Here is a 19167-nt window from a genome sequence, read left to right as displayed (position 1 = left end):
GTAAATAAAACAATGTGGAATCCAGGTGTTTAGAAGGATCTGTGAGGTGGAATTTGAATGAACACTCTTTTTCATTGAATAATTAAAGGAAGCAATGAGGTAGAGGAAGGAGGTGGAAAGAAGTGCTCACTGGATGCAGTACTGAAAGTAAAATGTCACAGGGGCCTTGCATAGATCTCGTCGTGCACAGCACATACCAGTGCAATGTGCAACAGCACAAATCCTGTTCACTTTTCTCTAGTGCTATGTGAGAGTGGAAGAAATACTATAATTTCATCTGATACTCCAAGGAAAGGCAAAAGGGTGAGTTTTCCTAGTATTGAAATTTTTTTCTATAGTTAAAATACCAGTTTTTCAATGAAGTTGGGAAAAAAAAAAGCACTTGGTATCATATCTTTAGTAGGATAATCCTTCCACCCTGGATAGGAAATGGAAGTTGTCATACAATACTAACTCACACAAGATTAACAACTCTCATTGCTTTTTTGACATAATACCTGAATTGGAGGATCAACTACACTGTATTATTTTTCTCCCAGTGAAGCTGGCCAGAACAATGAAATTTGAATGATTATCATTGTCTTTTCTTATAGAAAAGGTTTATTCAATGGTCCAAATATGGAAGTAGTCTTTGAATCCTCTTTTTACACGTAACTCAAGGCAGCTCAGATTTGTATAAAAACTCCAGCACTCTCTGAGTCCCTAAGAGTGATCAGCCCCTAAGATGTGTAATATGAAACTTCTGTGTGAACTGTTAACTTCCCCCAGATGGGGCAAACCACAGTGTCTTTTAATGCACTAATGGTATCAAAATGCATAAACATCACATGCAACTGCACTCTCACATTTGATACCAATCTGGTATTATAATAAAGGGGTTATAATGTGGGCACTAGGGAAATCACAGCACATCCTCACATCCTGCTTACTACTGCTCAGTGATTTCATAAAGGCTTTTTTCAATCAAAATTCCCTTCCCAGGTTTGAATAATAAGATCATAACTGAGAGATAAGGGCAAAATTAGAATTTAGGACTCCAAAATATTAATAACTAATGGATTTCCCATTTCCCATTTAAACACTTTAACCATTGCTCATTGGCTCATGGGGAATACTACTTTCCTTCTGGTCTCAAATGAAATATAAATAATAAAAACAATTTAGGAAACTTATTCTAAAGATCTGCTCTTAACTCATATTAACACTCATGGAAAGTTTGCAACTACTGGACTTTGAAAGATAAATGGAGCTTTTAATCCTTCTTTGGAAATGAATTTCCAACTGTAAGATTAGATCATAAAAAGGTTTTCATAACATTGTGATTCAAATGTTTTTATTCATAATTTTCTAACTTTCATTAATATTTTGTTAAGTTGGAAAAATATTTTCCTAAGAACACATCTTTCTTTATTGTTAAAAAGCTTTACAAAATTAAAATGTAAGACTTCCTTGAGGCACATGAATACATAACCTTTCTGAATCCTCAGCTTTCACTTACTTCCTCATAGTTCACAAAATATGGAAGAGAGAAAAATATGCTGTTAAAAAAACTAATTATTAGTAGAACTTCTGTTGCTATAATGGTATAGCATTTTGACAATTTTGACAGGGAACTCCAAATACCTTTTATCTCCTTAATAAAAAGAAATGAATCCAGAATTCCAACAATCTTAGTGTATCTTTTGACTTTTATCACAACTGCTCTAGTATGGTTTTATTTAGCACCATTAATATTCTTTCCCTTCCATGTCTTTTAAACATACTGAAAAAGTAATAATTCTGAAATATATTTTCCTAAATTAGATATATGGATAAATTTACTTAATTTAAAGACAGGTTATCAGGTTTGTGAGTGGAAATATCCATCTTATAAAATGGAATTTGGTGTTGTACTCACATATTCTTCCATAGCATAAAAATTGTCTCACCCAGACCTCAGGAAACTACCACTTTTTCATTTCTACCTGTGTTGCAGAAGAATAGCCAGAGAAGATAGGCTTGGAGACTTCATTTTTAATTCAAATGTACATTTCTCTTTGGGGATAGTGTACAATGGCAGGCTTCTATTTTAAGCAGAAACTTTTAGAAGTGTGATGCAAACTTGAAGTGTTTGACCATTTAGGGGTTAAAAAATGTGAATTTTCAGGGGGGGGAAGCAAACAACAAATTTTTCGACAAAAAATAGACTAAATTTTGTGTATAAACTCTACTATAGAATTTGGAGCAAGATAGTGGCTAAGATCCTCTGGTGGTTGTCTCCCTATAGACACACCAACTTGAACAACTATCTACACTCAAGAGAGCTATGGAAATCAGGTGAGAGACTATCCTGCCTGCTTTTAGCATAACAAAATGAAATTGAAAAAGTCAGGAAAGAAAGTTGACCCTGTTACACCTTCCCCAACTCTAGGCAGACCACTGTGCAGTGAGATGCTTCCCACTTGAGTAAGGGAGAGAGAATTTAGGCCATGTCTTAGACTTGAAACCCAGTACCAGGCCCACCACAGTGAAACCCAGTACTGGGCAAAGCTCTGCAACCCCAAACCTAAGGACTATGTAGCTGAAACTGTTGTAGGCCAGTCAGATGATTGCATTCACGACCCTCCTCCAACCTCTGACAGAAGAACCGAGAACAAGACTGCACTTGCTGGGGAGTAGGCCATGAAAGCCAGCACAGGGGGTTGTCTTGCAGTGCAAAGTTCACCACAGTGAGACCCAGCACTACAAACACTGAAGGCCCAATAAACAGACCAGAGATCCCAGCAGAGCCTCTATACTGACCCCAGCCAGCATCAGGCAGAGGCTTATGCACCAGTGGAGTAGACTTTAATTTCTGCCTACAGAATTTCCAAACTTGGGGTAGACCTGAGTCCTAATAATTCTTTTCCTGAGACTGTGCAGATCTCAGATACCTGATTCAGTCTTGTTGGCTAAGGGACTGTCTCTTCCACCTGTTCCCTAATCTCAAACAGCCCAAATATCACCAGGCCAGTTTTTGCAGATGAGATTCTAGAACCAACCAGGCACCAGACAGACCTGTGCCCTAGTGGGACAGTGTGTTTTAGCCTGCATCACTAACAGCTGCAGCATGAGCCTTCGTGCATCCCTGAGGCTGTGCAGTTTCTTGAAGCTGTGAAACTCCAATATGATTCAGCTTAGTGTCAGCCTAGGAAGTTAAGTGATTGCTTTCATCAATATTACCTCAACCTCAGGTAGCAAACGTGGTACAAGACCCCATTCACTTGGGAAGGAAACATTAGTAAGCACAAGCCTTTGTACTAGAACTCAATACTAGGCTGGTGAAATCTAATACCGAGCAGATCCCCACATCCCGTAATCCTAAGAAGTAGAAATAAGAACTCTAAATATATATATTTTAGAGCATCCAATATCAGAACTTCCAAATATGTAAGGCAAATATTAATACAGCTATAGGGAAGGTAGACTCTCTATCTAGTACAGTATAATTTGGGGACTTTAACATTCAAAAATTGGTGAGATAAGAAATCATCTTTGTGAGTCAGCTTTACATCACTGTAATCAAAACACCTGACAAGAAAAACTTAGAGAGGAAATGTTTAATTTGAGCTCATGGTTTCAGAGGTTCAGTCCATGGTTGACTGACTCCATTACTTTGGATTCAAGGTGAGGGAGAACATCACAGCCAAAGGTGCAAGGCTCAGGAAAGCCACTCACTATATGGCAGCTAGGAAGCGCAGAGAGAGATAAAGATAGAGATAGAAAAAAAAATATAGATATATATATATAGAGAGAGGGTGGGGGGGAGGAGCCAGAGGAGCAAAATATAATCCCATAATCCCCAAGGACATGGCCCCAGTGATTCACCTCTTCCAGTCACACCCTATCTGCCTATAGCTACCACCCACTACAGCAGTCCTTTCAAATTATTAATCCATCAAAGGATCAATCTATCGATTAGGTTATAGCTCTTATAATCTAAGCATTTCACCTCCTACATTAACACAGGATCTTTTGGGGGACACCTCATATACAAACCATAACATCACAAAGAAACATTAGAATTACACTGTATCCTAGGCCAAATGAACCTAGTAGACATCTAAGAAAATTCCATACAGCTTCTGAATGCCCATATTTCTTATCAGCACATGGAACATTCTCCAGGATAAATCACATGATAGCCCACAAAACATGTTTTAACAAAAAGATTGAAATTGCATCAGGTATCTTTTTTGACCACAATGTAATAAAACTAGAAATTAATAACAAGAAAAACTTTAGAAACTATACAAATGCATGGAAATCAAACAACCTATTTTTGAACAAGCCATGGACCAAAAAAAAAAAAAAAAAAGAATCAAGAAGGAAATTGAAAAAGTATGGAAGCAAATAAAAATAGAAATACAATACCAAAAACTATGGCCAAAGCAATAAAAAGGGAGAAGTTCATAGTCATCGATGTCCACTTCAAAAATGTAGATCTCAAATAACAACCTGTTGCTGCATTACATGAAACTAGAAGAACAGTAATGAATCAAAGAAAAAATTAGTAGATGGAAAAAATAACAAAGATCAGAGCAAGAATAAGTGAAGTAAAGGCTGAAAAAAAAATACAAAAAATTAACCCCCCAAAAGGGCTGGCTCTTTGGAAATATAAACAAAACTGACAAATCCTTATCTAGAGACTACTTACAGAATGGAAGAAAATATTTGCGAATAATACATCTGACAAGGGATTGATATCCAGAAAATATAAGTAACTCCAAAAACTCAAAAACCACAATAACCCAATTAAACATGGGCGATAGATCTAAATAGATATTTCTTAAAAGGGGATAAAAATGGCCAACAGTCACATAAAATATACTCTACATGCCTAATCATCAGGTAAATGCAAATCAAAACCATCGGATATCACCTTACACCAGTAAGAATGGCAATTATCAATTACATGTGCTGTGAGGATGGTGAGAGTAGAGGACCCTCACAATCGGTTGGTAGGAAGTACAATCCTTCAAGGAAACAGTGTGGCATTTTTCAGAGAATTAAAAATCAAACGATGGTCCAGCAATTGCACTCTGGGTATATATCCAAAGGAAATAACATCATTGTGTCTGAGAGATATTTGCACTCCCATGTTCACTGCAGCACTGTCCACAAGAGCCAAGAGCCAAGGAGTGGAAGCAGCTTAAGCTTCTATCCACTGATGAGTGGAAGAAAGAAAAGTGGTACATGTAACAATGGAATGCTATTAAGCCATAAAAAGAATGACATCTTGTCATTTTCAGCAACATGGATGAAACTGGAGTTCTGTTAAATGAAATAAACTAGGCACAGAGAGACAAGAGGCACGTGATCTTTGAGGAATCTTAAAAGGTTGATCTCAGAAATCAAGAGCAGAGTGGTGGTTAACATGGCATCAGGAATCAAAACACAAGATTTTGTCTTGTCATCCGCAAATGTGCACTTACGGAAGAAAAATAAAGAATTAATAGAAAAAGCATAGAAGTTTGTAAATCACTTGTTCAATGTCTATTGCTTGCTGAGCGCTAGGCCTGACTGCAGAGCACACAGTTGTCTATGTTGGGAATACAGACATAAAGGAAAATACGACATGGTGATAGCCTTTAAGGAGCAACATGCAGAGCTAAGGTTTGGGCAGTCTGCAAGACTTCCAGTGAAGGGAACATGTGAGCTGAGGCTGAAGGAGAAGCAGATTTCACTAGGAGAACAAGAAAGAAAGAAAGAGGTGGAGGAGAAAGAAATAACAGAAAAGAAAGACATTCAACCATAGTCTCTTTCTCTTCCCCTGGCAAAGCCTCAGACACAAGAAAAAGAAAATGCATTTGGGGAAATGTAAATGGAACTGAAGGAGAAGAAGTGCCAAAGAGACTCTGCTGTCAGGAGAGAATTAAATTCTGAATGGCCTTGCAGGAATGCTATGGTGTGTAGACTTCTTTGTAAGGCAGTGGGTATCCACTGAATAAAATGAAGAAGAAAAATGATTGGTTTTAGAGAAGTCATTTTGATGTACTATGTAGAATCTGTTGGGAGTGGGAAAAGAGTAGGTCAAGCTTCTAAGAGGATGTTGTAATCCCTGTGTGATGTGATAAGAATATTCTCAAGGGAATGGAGAGTAATGGATAACTCTGACAAAGAGGGCAAAGGTAGAAATTCAATTCAATACATACATTTCATTTGAGGAGGCTGGCTGATTATCCTGCTTCTTACTGGAAGTATGGAAGAATGGGGATTACCTCTAGGTACCATGTTGTCTTTACTTTAGCAGTACAACTTCAAACAAATTCAGTTGAATCTGCTTTGGAGAGGATTACAGGCCAGGAACAAAGCTTTATTTCTGGTGCTAGATTTAGATTAACAGAGAAAACCTGAATTATTGTCCTCCATGGACTCACTGAGCCCGGAGGAAAAACTCTTCCTTTAGTATTACTGGGCTCTGGTCCATTTGGAAAAACAAAAGTTGGAAGAGGAAAAGACAAAAATCTTCATTTGGATATTGTTGAAGGGAAAGAGGAATTTTTAAATTGACCAAATAAAGAGGAGTTAATATACTGTATAGCAAAACTCCCTTTTATGTGTAGTTACTGAATACCAAAGAAAAGATAGTTATGTGAAAAGTTTGTACTGTTCTTGAATTTGAAAAGTACACTCTGTAGATTTGTTTTTCCATTTTCCTGCTAAGTGTAAGGATCAGTTCTGTATTTTTTTTAAATGAATCAATAGTTTAATCTTTAGTAACCAATTGGGCAAACCCATTGGTGGCTACATTTCTGTGCTTGATTATTATTTTTTGAATGACATTCATTTTCAGGTATCTGAGGCAGGAATATTCTTTGGGGATCCGTGAACCCCAGACATTACATACAAAAGTTTGTGCATAAGCAGTTGATACCTTTGTCAAAGAGTTTCCTGGAGTTAGTGCTTGGTGGGGTTGGGGCCAGGCTTTCCCGTATCTCTGTTGTAAATACTGTGATATTTACGTCCTCTTCCTGCTCTTTCACTTATGGCAACTTGGGGCAGTGTTATGGTTTAGGTAAGAGGTAGCTCCCCAAAACTCATATGTGTGAAAATTCAAGAAAGTTTAGAGGTAAAATGATTGGGTTTTGAGACGCTTAATCCACTAGAATCAACTAACTGGGTGGTAACTGTTAGGCAGGTAGGATATGATTGGAGGAGAAGGGTCATTGGGGGTGTGCCTTTTGGTATTTATTTTGTCCCTGGTCTTCAGAGTCTCTTTCTGTGCTTCCTGGTGGCCATGTCCTGAGGTGCTTTTCTCCACTACACTCTTCTGCCATGATGTTCTGTCACATCTTGGGCTCAGAGCCATGGAGTCAGTCAGGACTGGGACTCAGAAACCAGGATCCCTCAAACAAACTTTTCCTGCCCTCAATTGATCTGGTCAAGTCTTTTGGCCACAGCAGCACAAAAACTAATTAAAGCAGGCAGAGACTTTGACTTAATATCATCTGACTTTCTGACATATCTGGTTCCTGGCTGTAGGCAGAAAGAGCCTCCTTTAGCAAAGCCATATATCCTTCCCTTGTGCTTTCAGGTGGTCTTGTCTCAACAAAGTGGCTGCCTTTCTGCTAAAGTACTGAAAACAGTTTTGCCTTACCTGGCTCTGTATTATAAACAATGAGACATGAATCTAATTTAAGAAGAAATTGGAACAATATAAAGTAGGAAAGAAGAGACCAGGTGGTGGGAACATAGGCAAACTCCTGCTTTAAAAATGGTCTGGTTTGGACACCACCACGGGGCCTGCCTCTGTTGGTGGCAGCCAGGACAGTAACTGTCGCTCCACTATTTTAGTCAGCTTTTTTTTTTTTTTTTTTTTTTTGCTGCTGTGACCAAAAGATTTAACCAGAACAACGGTAGAGGAGGAAAAGTTTGAGGGCTCACGGTTTCAGAGGCCCATGGAGGGCTGGTGCCATTCGTCCAGTCTCGAGGTGAGGCAGAACATCACGGTGGAAGAGTGTGGCAGAGGGAAGCAGCCTACCTGGTGATCAGGAGACGGAGAGAATCCACACACCAAATACAGGTACATATCCAAAGCCACACAGTTCCCACCTCCTCCAGCAACACCCTCCCACTTCAGTTACCATTCAGCTAATTCCTCTAAGGGGATTAAATCACGGATTGGGTTAAGGCTCTCACAACCCAATCATTTCTCTGAACCCTCTTGCATTGTCCAACACATGTAATTTTGGGGAAAACCACATCTAAACCATAACATTCTGCCCCTGACCCCCAAAAGCTAACAACCATCTCACAATGCAAAATACATTTAGTCTGTTCCCAAGAGTCCTCCCAGCCTCAACAGTTCTGAGATTGATCAAAGTTCAAGTCCAATGTGCTCTCTGAAGCTCAAGGCAATCTCTCATTGTGAGCTTCTATAAAATTAAAAGCCATTTACAAATATATCCAATATAAAAAGGAATTAGGGGCATAGGAAAAAGGGATAGGATGAAAGGAAAACCCCTTGATGTGTCTTTCTCATAGTGAAGTTAGAAAAATAAGAAGCCAAAGAAGTTGGGGGGGGCGGATAGGGGAAGAAAGGAAGGAAAACCATGCAGTGTCTCTTGAGGACACATGCAGAACTGGATCCTTCTCATTTGCATCTCATTCTGTTGGCCAAAGAAACCCAGAATCAAGAGGCAGAGAGATGATTCCACCTTTTATTCTAAGGGAACTACAAAGTCACATGCCAAGTGCTTGACTGCTGGAAAGAGTGAAAAACTGGGGCCATGAATGCAAATTTCTTCAATCACCATAAAGAGGAAAAAGACAACCCAGAGAAAGGGACAGGTTTCCCATCATGAACCATAGCACCCATTTTATATTTTACTCCTTCCTTTGTTTTATGCTACACTCTTGTAGAAAACACTACTTTTACTGATCCATTTCATTATTAATGAATATTCAGGTTGTTTCTAGTTTGGGGCTACAATGACCAATGCTGCCATGTGTCTTGATACGTGTGGGCACATATTTCTGTTGCATATGTGCCTACCAGGGAGTGGAATTGGTTGGACTATGGGGTATGCACATTTTCACGTTATGAAAATAATGCTAAACTCTTTCCCCAAATGCTTGGATCATTTTATACTCTCTCACCAGCAGCGTATGAGATTTCCTGTTGTTCCACATTCCAGACAACGTTTGGTAAGCGAGTTGATTTCTGTATAGGTTGTTATGCAGAAAATAAGTTGTACTTTAAAAAAATTGCATAATAAACTAATGATCCCGTATCCTCTTATTGCAAAGACAGACCTGCCCCACCCTCTATTAGCATTTATCAAGATTCCATATACATAGATGTTTCCAAGTTCTTTATTTTGCATCAACATTCCATTTTTCTATGAACCAATATAAATTATTTTAATGGTATAATTGTTATATTTCTTGATATCTAATAAATACTTTCAATTTTTTGGTTTTCTTCAAAATTTTCTTGGTTGTTCTTGGCTCTTTACATTTTTCCATTTTATTTACACACTACAAAATTCACCCTTTTCATCTTTAGTACTGTATATTTGTTTTTGTTTTTGTTTTTACTGGGAATGGAACCAAGGATTGCACTACCATGGACCTACATCCCAGGCCTTTTTTAAATTTTGAGACAGGGTCTTACTAAGATGCTTAGGGCCAAAGTTGCCAAGACTGGCCTTGAATTAGTAATCCTACTGCCTCAGCCTCCCAAGTTTCTGAGGTAACAGATGTGCACCTCTACACCTGGGTATTGGTTCTGCTTTTGACAAATATATACAGTCACATATGTTATCACAATCCAGACACAGTTCCCTAATTAAAACAGTCCCCCCTTTGTGCTGGGGCTGCAGCTAAGTGGTAGAGAGCTTGCCTATCCTTCCCAAGGGCCTGGGTTCAATGTACCAGTACTGCAAAGAAACAATTCCCCTGGGGTTCTCTGAAATCCACCCCTTCTCTCTACCTCCAGCCCCTGGCATCCAATGGCCTGTCTTTTCCAAAAGCCATGTGAATAGAATCATGTACTTCATAGCCTTTTGAATCTGGTTTCTTTTTTAAAGTATTTGATTTTCATCCATTTTTTTTTAAATCAAGACTTATTCATGTTATTGGTGAGAAGCATTTTACAGTATGGACATACCATGGTTTGCTTATCCGTTCGTCACCTAAATGACAATTGAATTGTTTCCAGATTGAGGTGATTACAAATAAAGCAACTATAAACATTTTGAGCAATACTTTTATTACAAAATTTGAAAAATATTAAGAAATGCCTCAGGAGAATGGGAGAAAGGACAGAGGAGCAGGGCAGGGGGAGTGTCCCGGGGAAGCCATCTCTGATGTCTTCTGCAGGTGGGGGCAGAGGAGACTCCTGATGTCCAGGTGGATGCAGAAGTGCTCTGGGCTGGAACCCATGCAGAGACACCTGAGGTGATTGGCACATCTTCTCCTGCAGCTGTTCAGAGTCCACATGACTGAGGCCCAGGCAAGGTGTCAGGATCCACAGAGAACAGGGTCCTCTGGCTGCCCCCTGGTGTTGTCTGGTCAGCTCTCCCCTTCATTGGAGCCTCACTTCATGAATCTGGCAGGTTTCTGCTCTTACATTGGAGCCACCCCATTGCTGACACGTGGTATGCAACAGCACAGTTGTCGGACACAGGTAGCAATCCCCCTAGTTACCCTCTTCCAGAGCTTTCTGCTGGCGTGGAGTTGCCCAGAGTCAGACTGGGAAGCTAACCCAGGTGTGGGGGTTCTTGCAGGCGGAAAGTGGAAGTGAATAGGCGGCTGGCTGGCTGTCCTAATGTGCTTCTGCCCTGAGTGTTTGGCCTCCTCAGGCAGAGGAAGCTCACAGGGCAAGGAGAAGGTGCGCAGGGCAGGCTCACTGGGGCTCCTTATTGAGGGGACAGGGGAATGGGAAGAATCCAGGGGGCATGGCTGAGGCTGAACCATGGGAGGCACAGGCTTCCCCTGGAACATGAAGCCCTGCCCATGGCTTTTCTGGTGCTGAAGTAAAAGGTAGGTAGCCATGGCTCCATTGTACTTTCTCTTGGCCAGGGACACCCAGGTCTCGTGTAGATCATAACCCATATCAAACATTATGGTCAGTATTTCGAGGTCTGGCTGTTTGAGGAGTGCCTCCTGATAATGAGGGGGTAAATGCCGCTCACCCTGCATCAGCCATATGTGCCGAAGGATCTGCTTGGCTGTGGGCCGCTTACTGGGATCCAGGGTCAGCATTTGGTAAATGAGCATCCGTGCTGCCAGAGAAACATGGGGAGGGTCACGGTACAATCCCAGCACGATCTGCCGCATCGTCTCCTTACGGGTGGATCCCATAAATGGGAGCTTCCCTGTCAACATAAAATACAGAGTGACGCCCAGGCTCCAGATGTCCACTGGGGGGCCCTCATATGCTTGCCTCTGGATAATTTCAGGGGCAATGTGTGAGAGAGTGCCCCAGGACTCCTTCAGTTTCTGGCCTGGTGTGACCCAGGTGCTGAAGCCAAAATCGATAAGTTTAATGTGACCCCTGTCATCCAGCATGATGTTCTTTGGCTTCAGGTCTCGGTGCACCATGCCCTTGTCATGGCAGTAGGCTACGGCACACACCACCTCCCGGAACAGTCTGCGCGCCTCTTCCTCCTGCATGCCACCCGGAGGGACTTGGTCCAATAGCTGGCCCCCACCTGCGTGCTCCATCACCAGGTAGATATTTTCGCGGGTCTCAATGACCTGAAATAACTGGATAATGTTGGGATGCTCCAGGCTCCTCATCATATCCGGTTCAGAGAGGAGCTGGAGTTTCTGCCCTTTCTTCTGCAGAACTTTCACTGCCACCTGTGCCCCAGTGAGGCAATGGCGGGCTAGTTTGATCTGGCCAAACCCACCATGCCCAATGTCCCTCAGGACCTCATACTGGTCCCTCAGGACTGTAGACTTGCAGGAGCTAGGCCCCTGCCCCACTACACTACTCTCACTACTCTGGCTATCCATCCTAAGCAGGAACACCAACTAAGGATTCTAGCTTAAAAAAAAATAACAGACTAAAACAACAAACCCAAATCAAAAACAAAAACAGGACAAAACAACAAACCCAAATGAAAAACAAATACAAGACAAAACAACAAACCCAAATCAAAGAACCAATATCCAAAGACCACCACCAACAACCGCCAACCACCAACCACCAAACGCACTAACTATCTGGGAGTCCGACAGGTCACCACCAAGAGCTTCCTGTACTTGTGGACAAAAACTCAGCCAAAGCCACTCTCTTATATACCTGTACTTTGACACTTGCTCACAGTGGATCTTTGTGACATCAGAGCAAGCAGTGGCCCAGGCATGCCTGGCCATAACTCCCAGTGGTCATCTCCCTTTTGGGCCTCCAGAACTGCTTCCATTTCGGAATAGAAATAAGAAAGTACTCCAGACATTTTTTTTTTTTGCTTTAGTAGTTTTTAGGATGATATTTAATTTTTAAAGAATTAATATTTGTATATAATTTCAATGTCCTTTTCATTTTCACTCTAAAAATCTGTAATAACTTTTGGCTTTGTAAGACCAGAATGTATCTATGCTCAAGGTATTCAATTCCTTTTTTCTTCCAACTTCTAATAACTGGTATTTAAAGGATGGTAGCGCCTCGGTCACATGTGATACTGTGATAAGATTCTCTGTTCCCTTAGACACCACAGAGCACAGTATTAAGATTCTCTGTTCCCTCAGACACCACAGAGCACAGTATTAACACCTATGGGGGTTAGATGGGGAAAAGTTTCTCATAATTTCTCCATGCAGTCCTACACACAATGCGTATGTGTTCCAAGGTGACACTAGTAATTGATGGAGATTGGTAGAGATGCAAAAGATCAGCATTTTGTGGTACTGATGCTGAGGGAAACTGATTGGTCCAGAAGCATCAAGCAGCAGTCAAGGGAAAGAACTTCAAATTTTATTTTACACCAGCGGGCCCAGAGGAAAACAAAACAAATTCTGAGCTCCTATGTCCAGTTTTTAACAATATTTATAGGTATCTAGTGTCAAATTTTCTAGTCTACTTGACATAGAATTGTGCAAGTGGTTTCTAGAGGTAGCATGTTTACAGAAGCAGAGTGTGATATGGAGAAGAAGTGGCTCCTCTTACAAGGCCTTTGATACATCTTTTTCCTTGGGCCCAGAGCTTCCACATTTACAGATCAAAGGGGAGGAGTCAGACTCCCAAGGGAAGTTATTTACAATCCAGAAGGTGGGGACCCATGGTCCATCAGGTTTTCTGAGCAAGGGAAAGGGAACTGACCCCTTCCCCAGGAATGAGTTTCTCACCATAACATTTTTATAATTTCATTTCCCAAATAGGTCTGGTTTTGTCATCACCCTGAAGCTATGATGCTATCTATATAGGTTCTCACCAGGGACACTGTACAGAGGTACCCCTAGGACATACATAAAACCAAAGGGATGGATATTCAAATATTTTACATAAAAAATCTATTAGATAGGAAAGAAGATAATCAGGATATAAGGCACAGTGAATCAGTAGCCTGCCCTGCTCTCCTTATAAGGTCACACGTCTCACTGAAACAACAGCTTGCCCTACTCCCTTATGACCCCATCTTAGGTAATTACATCATAATATTGCTATTTCTGAAAAAAGGACCTATTCCTAGGTGCAGGATTAGAACCTATACAACGGCTCTGAGAGATATAATTAAAGCATAATTTGCTCCATTCCTGTTTTTCTAAGAGCTTTTATCCATAGGTGTGGAATTTTGTCTTATGACGCTTCTGCATCTACCCACTCAATCATCTGACATCCTGGGCTCATGAATGAAGTGCATATCTTTAGTGGGTATGGTCTTGCCAAGTCCTGATGCCCATGACCCAGTAACCCTTCACTTGTTCCACCTCTTAACAATTCTACCAACCAACATCAGCACCCTGAGGACAAAGCTGCCAACACATGAACCCTCTGTGGGGAAAAGAGGGGACACTATTTCCTTAAAAAGCTGTTGATGTCTTCAGGGTCTGTCATAATTAATATTCCATTTAATACTCGATGTTGAAAATTTGTCTCTTCTTTTCTTCATCAATGTTATTATAATTTGTAAATTTTATTAATCATTTCAAGCAAGCAGCTCTTTATCTCCCTGATTTCTTCCATTGTCTCTACTTTAATTAATCTCTGATCTTCATTAATTCTTTCTTCTGCTTGATTTTGGTTTATTTGCCCTTCAAACACCCTGCCCTCAACACCAAGATTTCCCAGTTACATTATTAAATTGTGACTATTCCTTATTTGTAATGTGTTTTTAATGCTATCGATTTTCAAGTACTGCTTTAAATGTGTTCCACAAATTTTTAAATATCATTTTTCACTAGGTTAAGTGTATATTTTTATTCTCTGGGAACTTTCTTGACCTATAGATTATTTAGAAGTGTGCTTTTCCTCCTAAGGTTTGGAAATTTTATCTTTCTTACTGATTTCTAAAGTTTCAGTTCTTTGTAGTGAAAGAATACCCTGAGTGTAATAAGAATAAAGAATACCCTGAGTATAATTTTATAATAAGTGAAAGAATACCCTGAGTATAATTTTAGTTCTTTGCAATTTGGTAACTTTGCTTCATGGCAAGGGATATTGTTTATATTGACATATTTTTTTGTTGGATATTGTTTATAGTGACATATTTTTTGTTTCAGTGGGCTATGGAGACTATTATTTACTTGTTTAAAAATTAAAATTTGTAAAGTAATTCAGTCATAAAGTAATTTGTCATCAAAAGCCTAAAAATTTTTTAATAAATTTGGGCTTTGGAAGACTTAATCATATCTGTGCTTGGGGTATTCAATTCCTTGTTCTTGCAAATAATTGGTGTCAAAAGGATCACCTCACTCACATAGTGATAATATATCAAAATTTTCTGTTCCTTAAGATGTTCAAGAGCACATTCTTAACACCTATGATGTTGGGAGGGAGGAAGGTTTTTCCTTAATTTCCCAATATGGTCCTCATCTGATTTCTCATTAGAAGCAAGTTTCAGAGATCTCAGTACATGGTCAGCTAGCTCTATTGCTTGGGGCCTGAGGTGAGGCAGGAAATCATGGTAGAAGAGTATTGCAGAAGGAAATGGCTCACATGATGATCAGTAAGCAGATAAGGATCTTCTTTAGCATATGTTTAACAACTCTTACTCTAATTCTCAAGATCACAAGGTAACAAAGTTTTTCTCTACGTCCTATAATATTTGTATAATTTTACATGAACCCACTTAGAGATAATTCTTGAATAGGGTTTAGTGTACAGATCATAGATTTTCATGCTTGTTGGATATTTTTCTTTTGAACATAGATATTTAATCATTCCCACATTCTTTTCTAGTCTAAAAGATATACGGTTTTGCACAAGGTGTCTAGCAGGAAGCATGTCTCTAGAAGCAGAGTGTGATAAGGGGAAGGACTGGCTCCTCTTTCAAGGCCTTGGATAAATCTTTAGCCTTAGGCCTGGAACCTCCACAGGGTATTTATACTTCAAAGGAATAGTTAGATAGCTCCCAGTATATTTTCTTCACTGAATTATCTTTACATCTCTAGCTTAGAAGCAATTAACACCACACATGTGGGTCTATTCCTAGGCTCTATTGCTGTATATGTGTGTGTCCTTTCTCCAGTACCATGCAGCAGTTTTCTAGGATTCTGTAACCAAATAATATCAGTCTTTCAATTTTGTTCTCCCCTTCCAAAACTGTTTTAGCTATTCTTGTTCTTTCATGTTCCTAAAGGGAAAAAATAAGTAAACCAACTTGTTAATTGCTACAACACAAAATTTTTATTTTCTCTGGGAATACTGATTAGAATTTTGTTGTATTCATAGATAAATGTCCAAAAAATTGACATACTTAACAATAGCAAGACTTCTAGTCCATAATCCTCATGTATTATTTTTTATTCTTTAATTAATTTCCTCAATGTTTTGTAGAATATATGCAGATCTCATACATATTTAATTAAGATTCACGTCTAAGTATTTCATGGAATTTTTATTGCTGTTATAAACAACACTTTTTTTGAGGGGGGGATGAACAAGGGGTCTTGAACCCAGTAGTGTTTTAATACTGAGCTACATCTGAGCCCTTTTGTTCTTTATTTTGAGACAAGGTGCTGCTAAGTTGTCAAGTCTGGCCTTGAACTTGCTATTCTTCCTTGAGCTGATGGGATTACAGTCATGTGCCACTAGGTCTTTATTGAAAAGAGTACTTTTACAAAGGTAAATTTCAGCTTTAATTAATTTATTTATTTTTGTATTGGTCCTGTATCCTATGATCTTTCAAAACTTGTTTTTTAGTTCAAGTAATTTAGTGTAGGTTTTTTCTCTTTGGCATTTTCTATAAAGACAACAATTTTATCTCCAAATATGGATATTTTTTCCCTTCTTTTAACATCTGTATGTTTTTTATTTCTTTTTCTTGCCTTACTGTGGTATCTAAGATTCCCAGTATAACGATGAAGAGGAGAATGGACATTCTTTCCATGTTTCTCAGGAGGAAAGAATTTAATATTTTGCCATCAAATACGACTCTAGCTGTAAGCTTTTTGCAGATGCCCTTTATTCATTGAGCTTATTTCCTACAACTTCTGGTTTTCTGGGAGTTTTTATCAGAAATAAACATGTGTCAGTCATGTTTTCATCACTGGGACAAAATTACGTGACATGAACAACTTAAGAGGAGGAGAGACCTGGGCTCATCAGCTCCGAGTTCTCAGTGGATGGTCTGCTGGCTCCACTGCTGTGAGTCTGTGAAGAGGCAGAGCTTGATGGCAGAGAGGACATGGTGGGGCAGAATTGCTCATCTCTTTGAGGGCAGGAAGCAAAGAGAGAGAGAGGAAGGGGCTAGGGACTAGGTGAAGACCCCAAGGGCATGCTTTTAAGTATCTACTCCTTTCAAGAAGAGATTACCTCTTATAGCCCATACTTCTGAACTTCGCTGCATTGGGAACCAAGTTTTCACAACATGAGACTTTGGGGCACAATCCAGATGCAAACAACAACAGATGTTGAATATTATCAAAATATTTTTTCTGCATATATTGTGATGCTCATATGTTTTTTTCTTTAACCTGCTGATATGGTAAATTACATTCCTTGATTTTTGCATGTTGAATCAACATTTAATTCCTGTAATAAATGGCACTTGGACCTGTTGTATTGACCTTTTCCTATATTCTTGGATTGGATTTGTTAACATTTTGTTCAGAATATTTGCAGCTATGTTCGTGAACGATATTAGCCTCTAACTTTATTTTCTTCTAATGTTCTTTTGTGGTCATATCAGGACAGTTCCTATAACATACAATGAGTCGGGAAGTATTCTTTCCTATTCTTTATTCTGAACAATTTGTGTGGAATTCACATTACCTAATTCTTACTTGTTGGTAGAATTTGCCAGCAAAGCCATCTGTTTCTGAAAGTTTCTTTTTATCTGTTTGTTTGTTGTGGTACTGGTGATTAAACCTGGGGTGCTCTAATACTGAGCTACAACCCCAGCATATTTTAGGGTTTATTTTGAGACAGGGTTTAGTACATTGCTGAGGCTGGTCTCAAATTTGGCATCAGCTTCCCCAGTCACTCCGATTTCTATTTGAGCGAAAAATGACTGGTGTGATTTTGATAGGAATTGCTTTCAATCTGTAGATCACTTTGGGAGTATTGCCATCTAAATCTTCCAATTTATAAAAACAAAATGTCTTCATAATTAAGATCTTAATTTCTTTCAGTCATGTTTTGTGCTTTTTTTAGTGTATAAGTCTTGCATCCCCTTGATTAAATTTATTCCAAGCATTTTATTCTTTATGATATTATTACCAATAAAAATTATACTCTTAATTTCCTTTTAGGGAAGGACTGAAGATGGCAGATTATGGATGGCTGCATTCCTAGTCACTCCAAGGCTCAGGATTCAAGCAGCAGGATTACTGTTTCTCAATGAGGTGGGTGAAAGAGGGATTTCACTAACTTCAATATTGGATAGCCAGAGTTTCATAGAGACTCAGAAATGTGGGTATGTTAAACAAAGTAGAAAGACTACATCAGAGCCAAGGCAGTTGTGGCAGCAGCAGAGGGAGAGGGGCTGGTTCTCCATAGAGGGAGGGAAAAAACAGAAAAACATGACAGATTTGCTATGGAAAAAATGAAATCAGAAAATCAGCTTGATCTTAGCTGATCCAGAGCCTGCATGGTAGCACCGATGCTTGAAAAGTACTCTCTGTCTCTCAACTGGCAGTGGAAATGTGAGAAGGAGTCCTCTTGAGGGAGTCACAGTTGCAGTTGATGCTGGAGACTGGAGATCAAAGCAAACACTTCCACACTGTCCAGGCAAGTCCCTCCCTTGTGGCCTGGGGTGTACCTAGCAGAAGGTGAATGAAGCAGGTATAGAGAAGATTGCACCCAGGGGGACTTAAGTTGCTTCTCCTTTGAGTTTGCTGAATCACATGGCAAAATAAAGTTGATAGGGAATTGTTTTAATCAGCTTTTTCATTGCTATGATTAATGACTTGATCACCACAACTGTAGAGGAGGAAAAGTTTACTTGAAGGCTCAGTGTTTCAGAGGTCTTAGTCCATTCCTCTGGGCTCGAGGTGAGGCAGAATATCATGGGAGAAGAGTATGACAGAGGAAGCAGCTCACATGATGATCAACAAACAGAGAGACAACTTTCCTCACCAGATGTAAAATATATACACCCAAATCATTCCCCCAATGCACCACCTACTCCAACTACACCCTACCAAACTCCTTACAAGTTACTCCCTATCAGGGGATTCAATCATTGATTGGGTTAAGATTATCACAACCCATTATTTCTTCTCTGAACCTTGCATTGTCTTAAACGTGAGCTTTTGGGGGACACCACATCTAAACCATAGCATTCTGCCCCAGCTCCCAAAAGTTCACAACCATATCACAATGCAAAATACATTTAGTCCATTCCCAAGAGTTTTCACAGTCTCAACAGGTCCAAGATTGCTTAAAGTTCAAGTCCAAAGTCTTCTCTGAAGCTCAGGACGATCTTGCATTGTTAGCTCCTGTAATAAAAGCAGTTTACCAATATCCATGACATAAAAGTATGGAGTAAACATTTCCATTTATAAAATTAGGGGCATAGAAAGAAGGGATATGAC

General features: G+C 39.6%; 1 protein-coding gene across 1 annotated transcript; it reads right to left on the bottom strand.

The window, feature by feature from the left end:
- Positions 1 to 10590: 10590 nt before the first annotated feature.
- LOC144367135 (sperm motility kinase-like) lies at positions 10591 to 11985 on the bottom strand. Its single transcript, XM_078022434.1, has one exon. It carries the CDS (start codon positions 11983 to 11985, stop codon positions 10591 to 10593), a length of 1395 nt encoding a protein of 464 aa, XP_077878560.1.
- Positions 11986 to 19167: the final 7182 nt, after the last annotated feature.

Source organism: Ictidomys tridecemlineatus, chromosome 1 (assembly GCF_052094955.1).
Source record: "Ictidomys tridecemlineatus isolate mIctTri1 chromosome 1, mIctTri1.hap1, whole genome shotgun sequence".
NCBI classification, from domain to species: Eukaryota; Metazoa; Chordata; class Mammalia; order Rodentia; family Sciuridae; genus Ictidomys; species Ictidomys tridecemlineatus.
This window is presented reverse-complemented; position numbering and strand designations above follow the sequence as displayed.

Excerpts from the sequence above, each read along its gene's own strand:
- LOC144367135 (XM_078022434.1), bottom strand. The coding sequence starts at position 11,985 with ATGGATAGCCAGAGTAGTGAGAGTAGTGTAGTGGGGCAGGGGCCTAGC.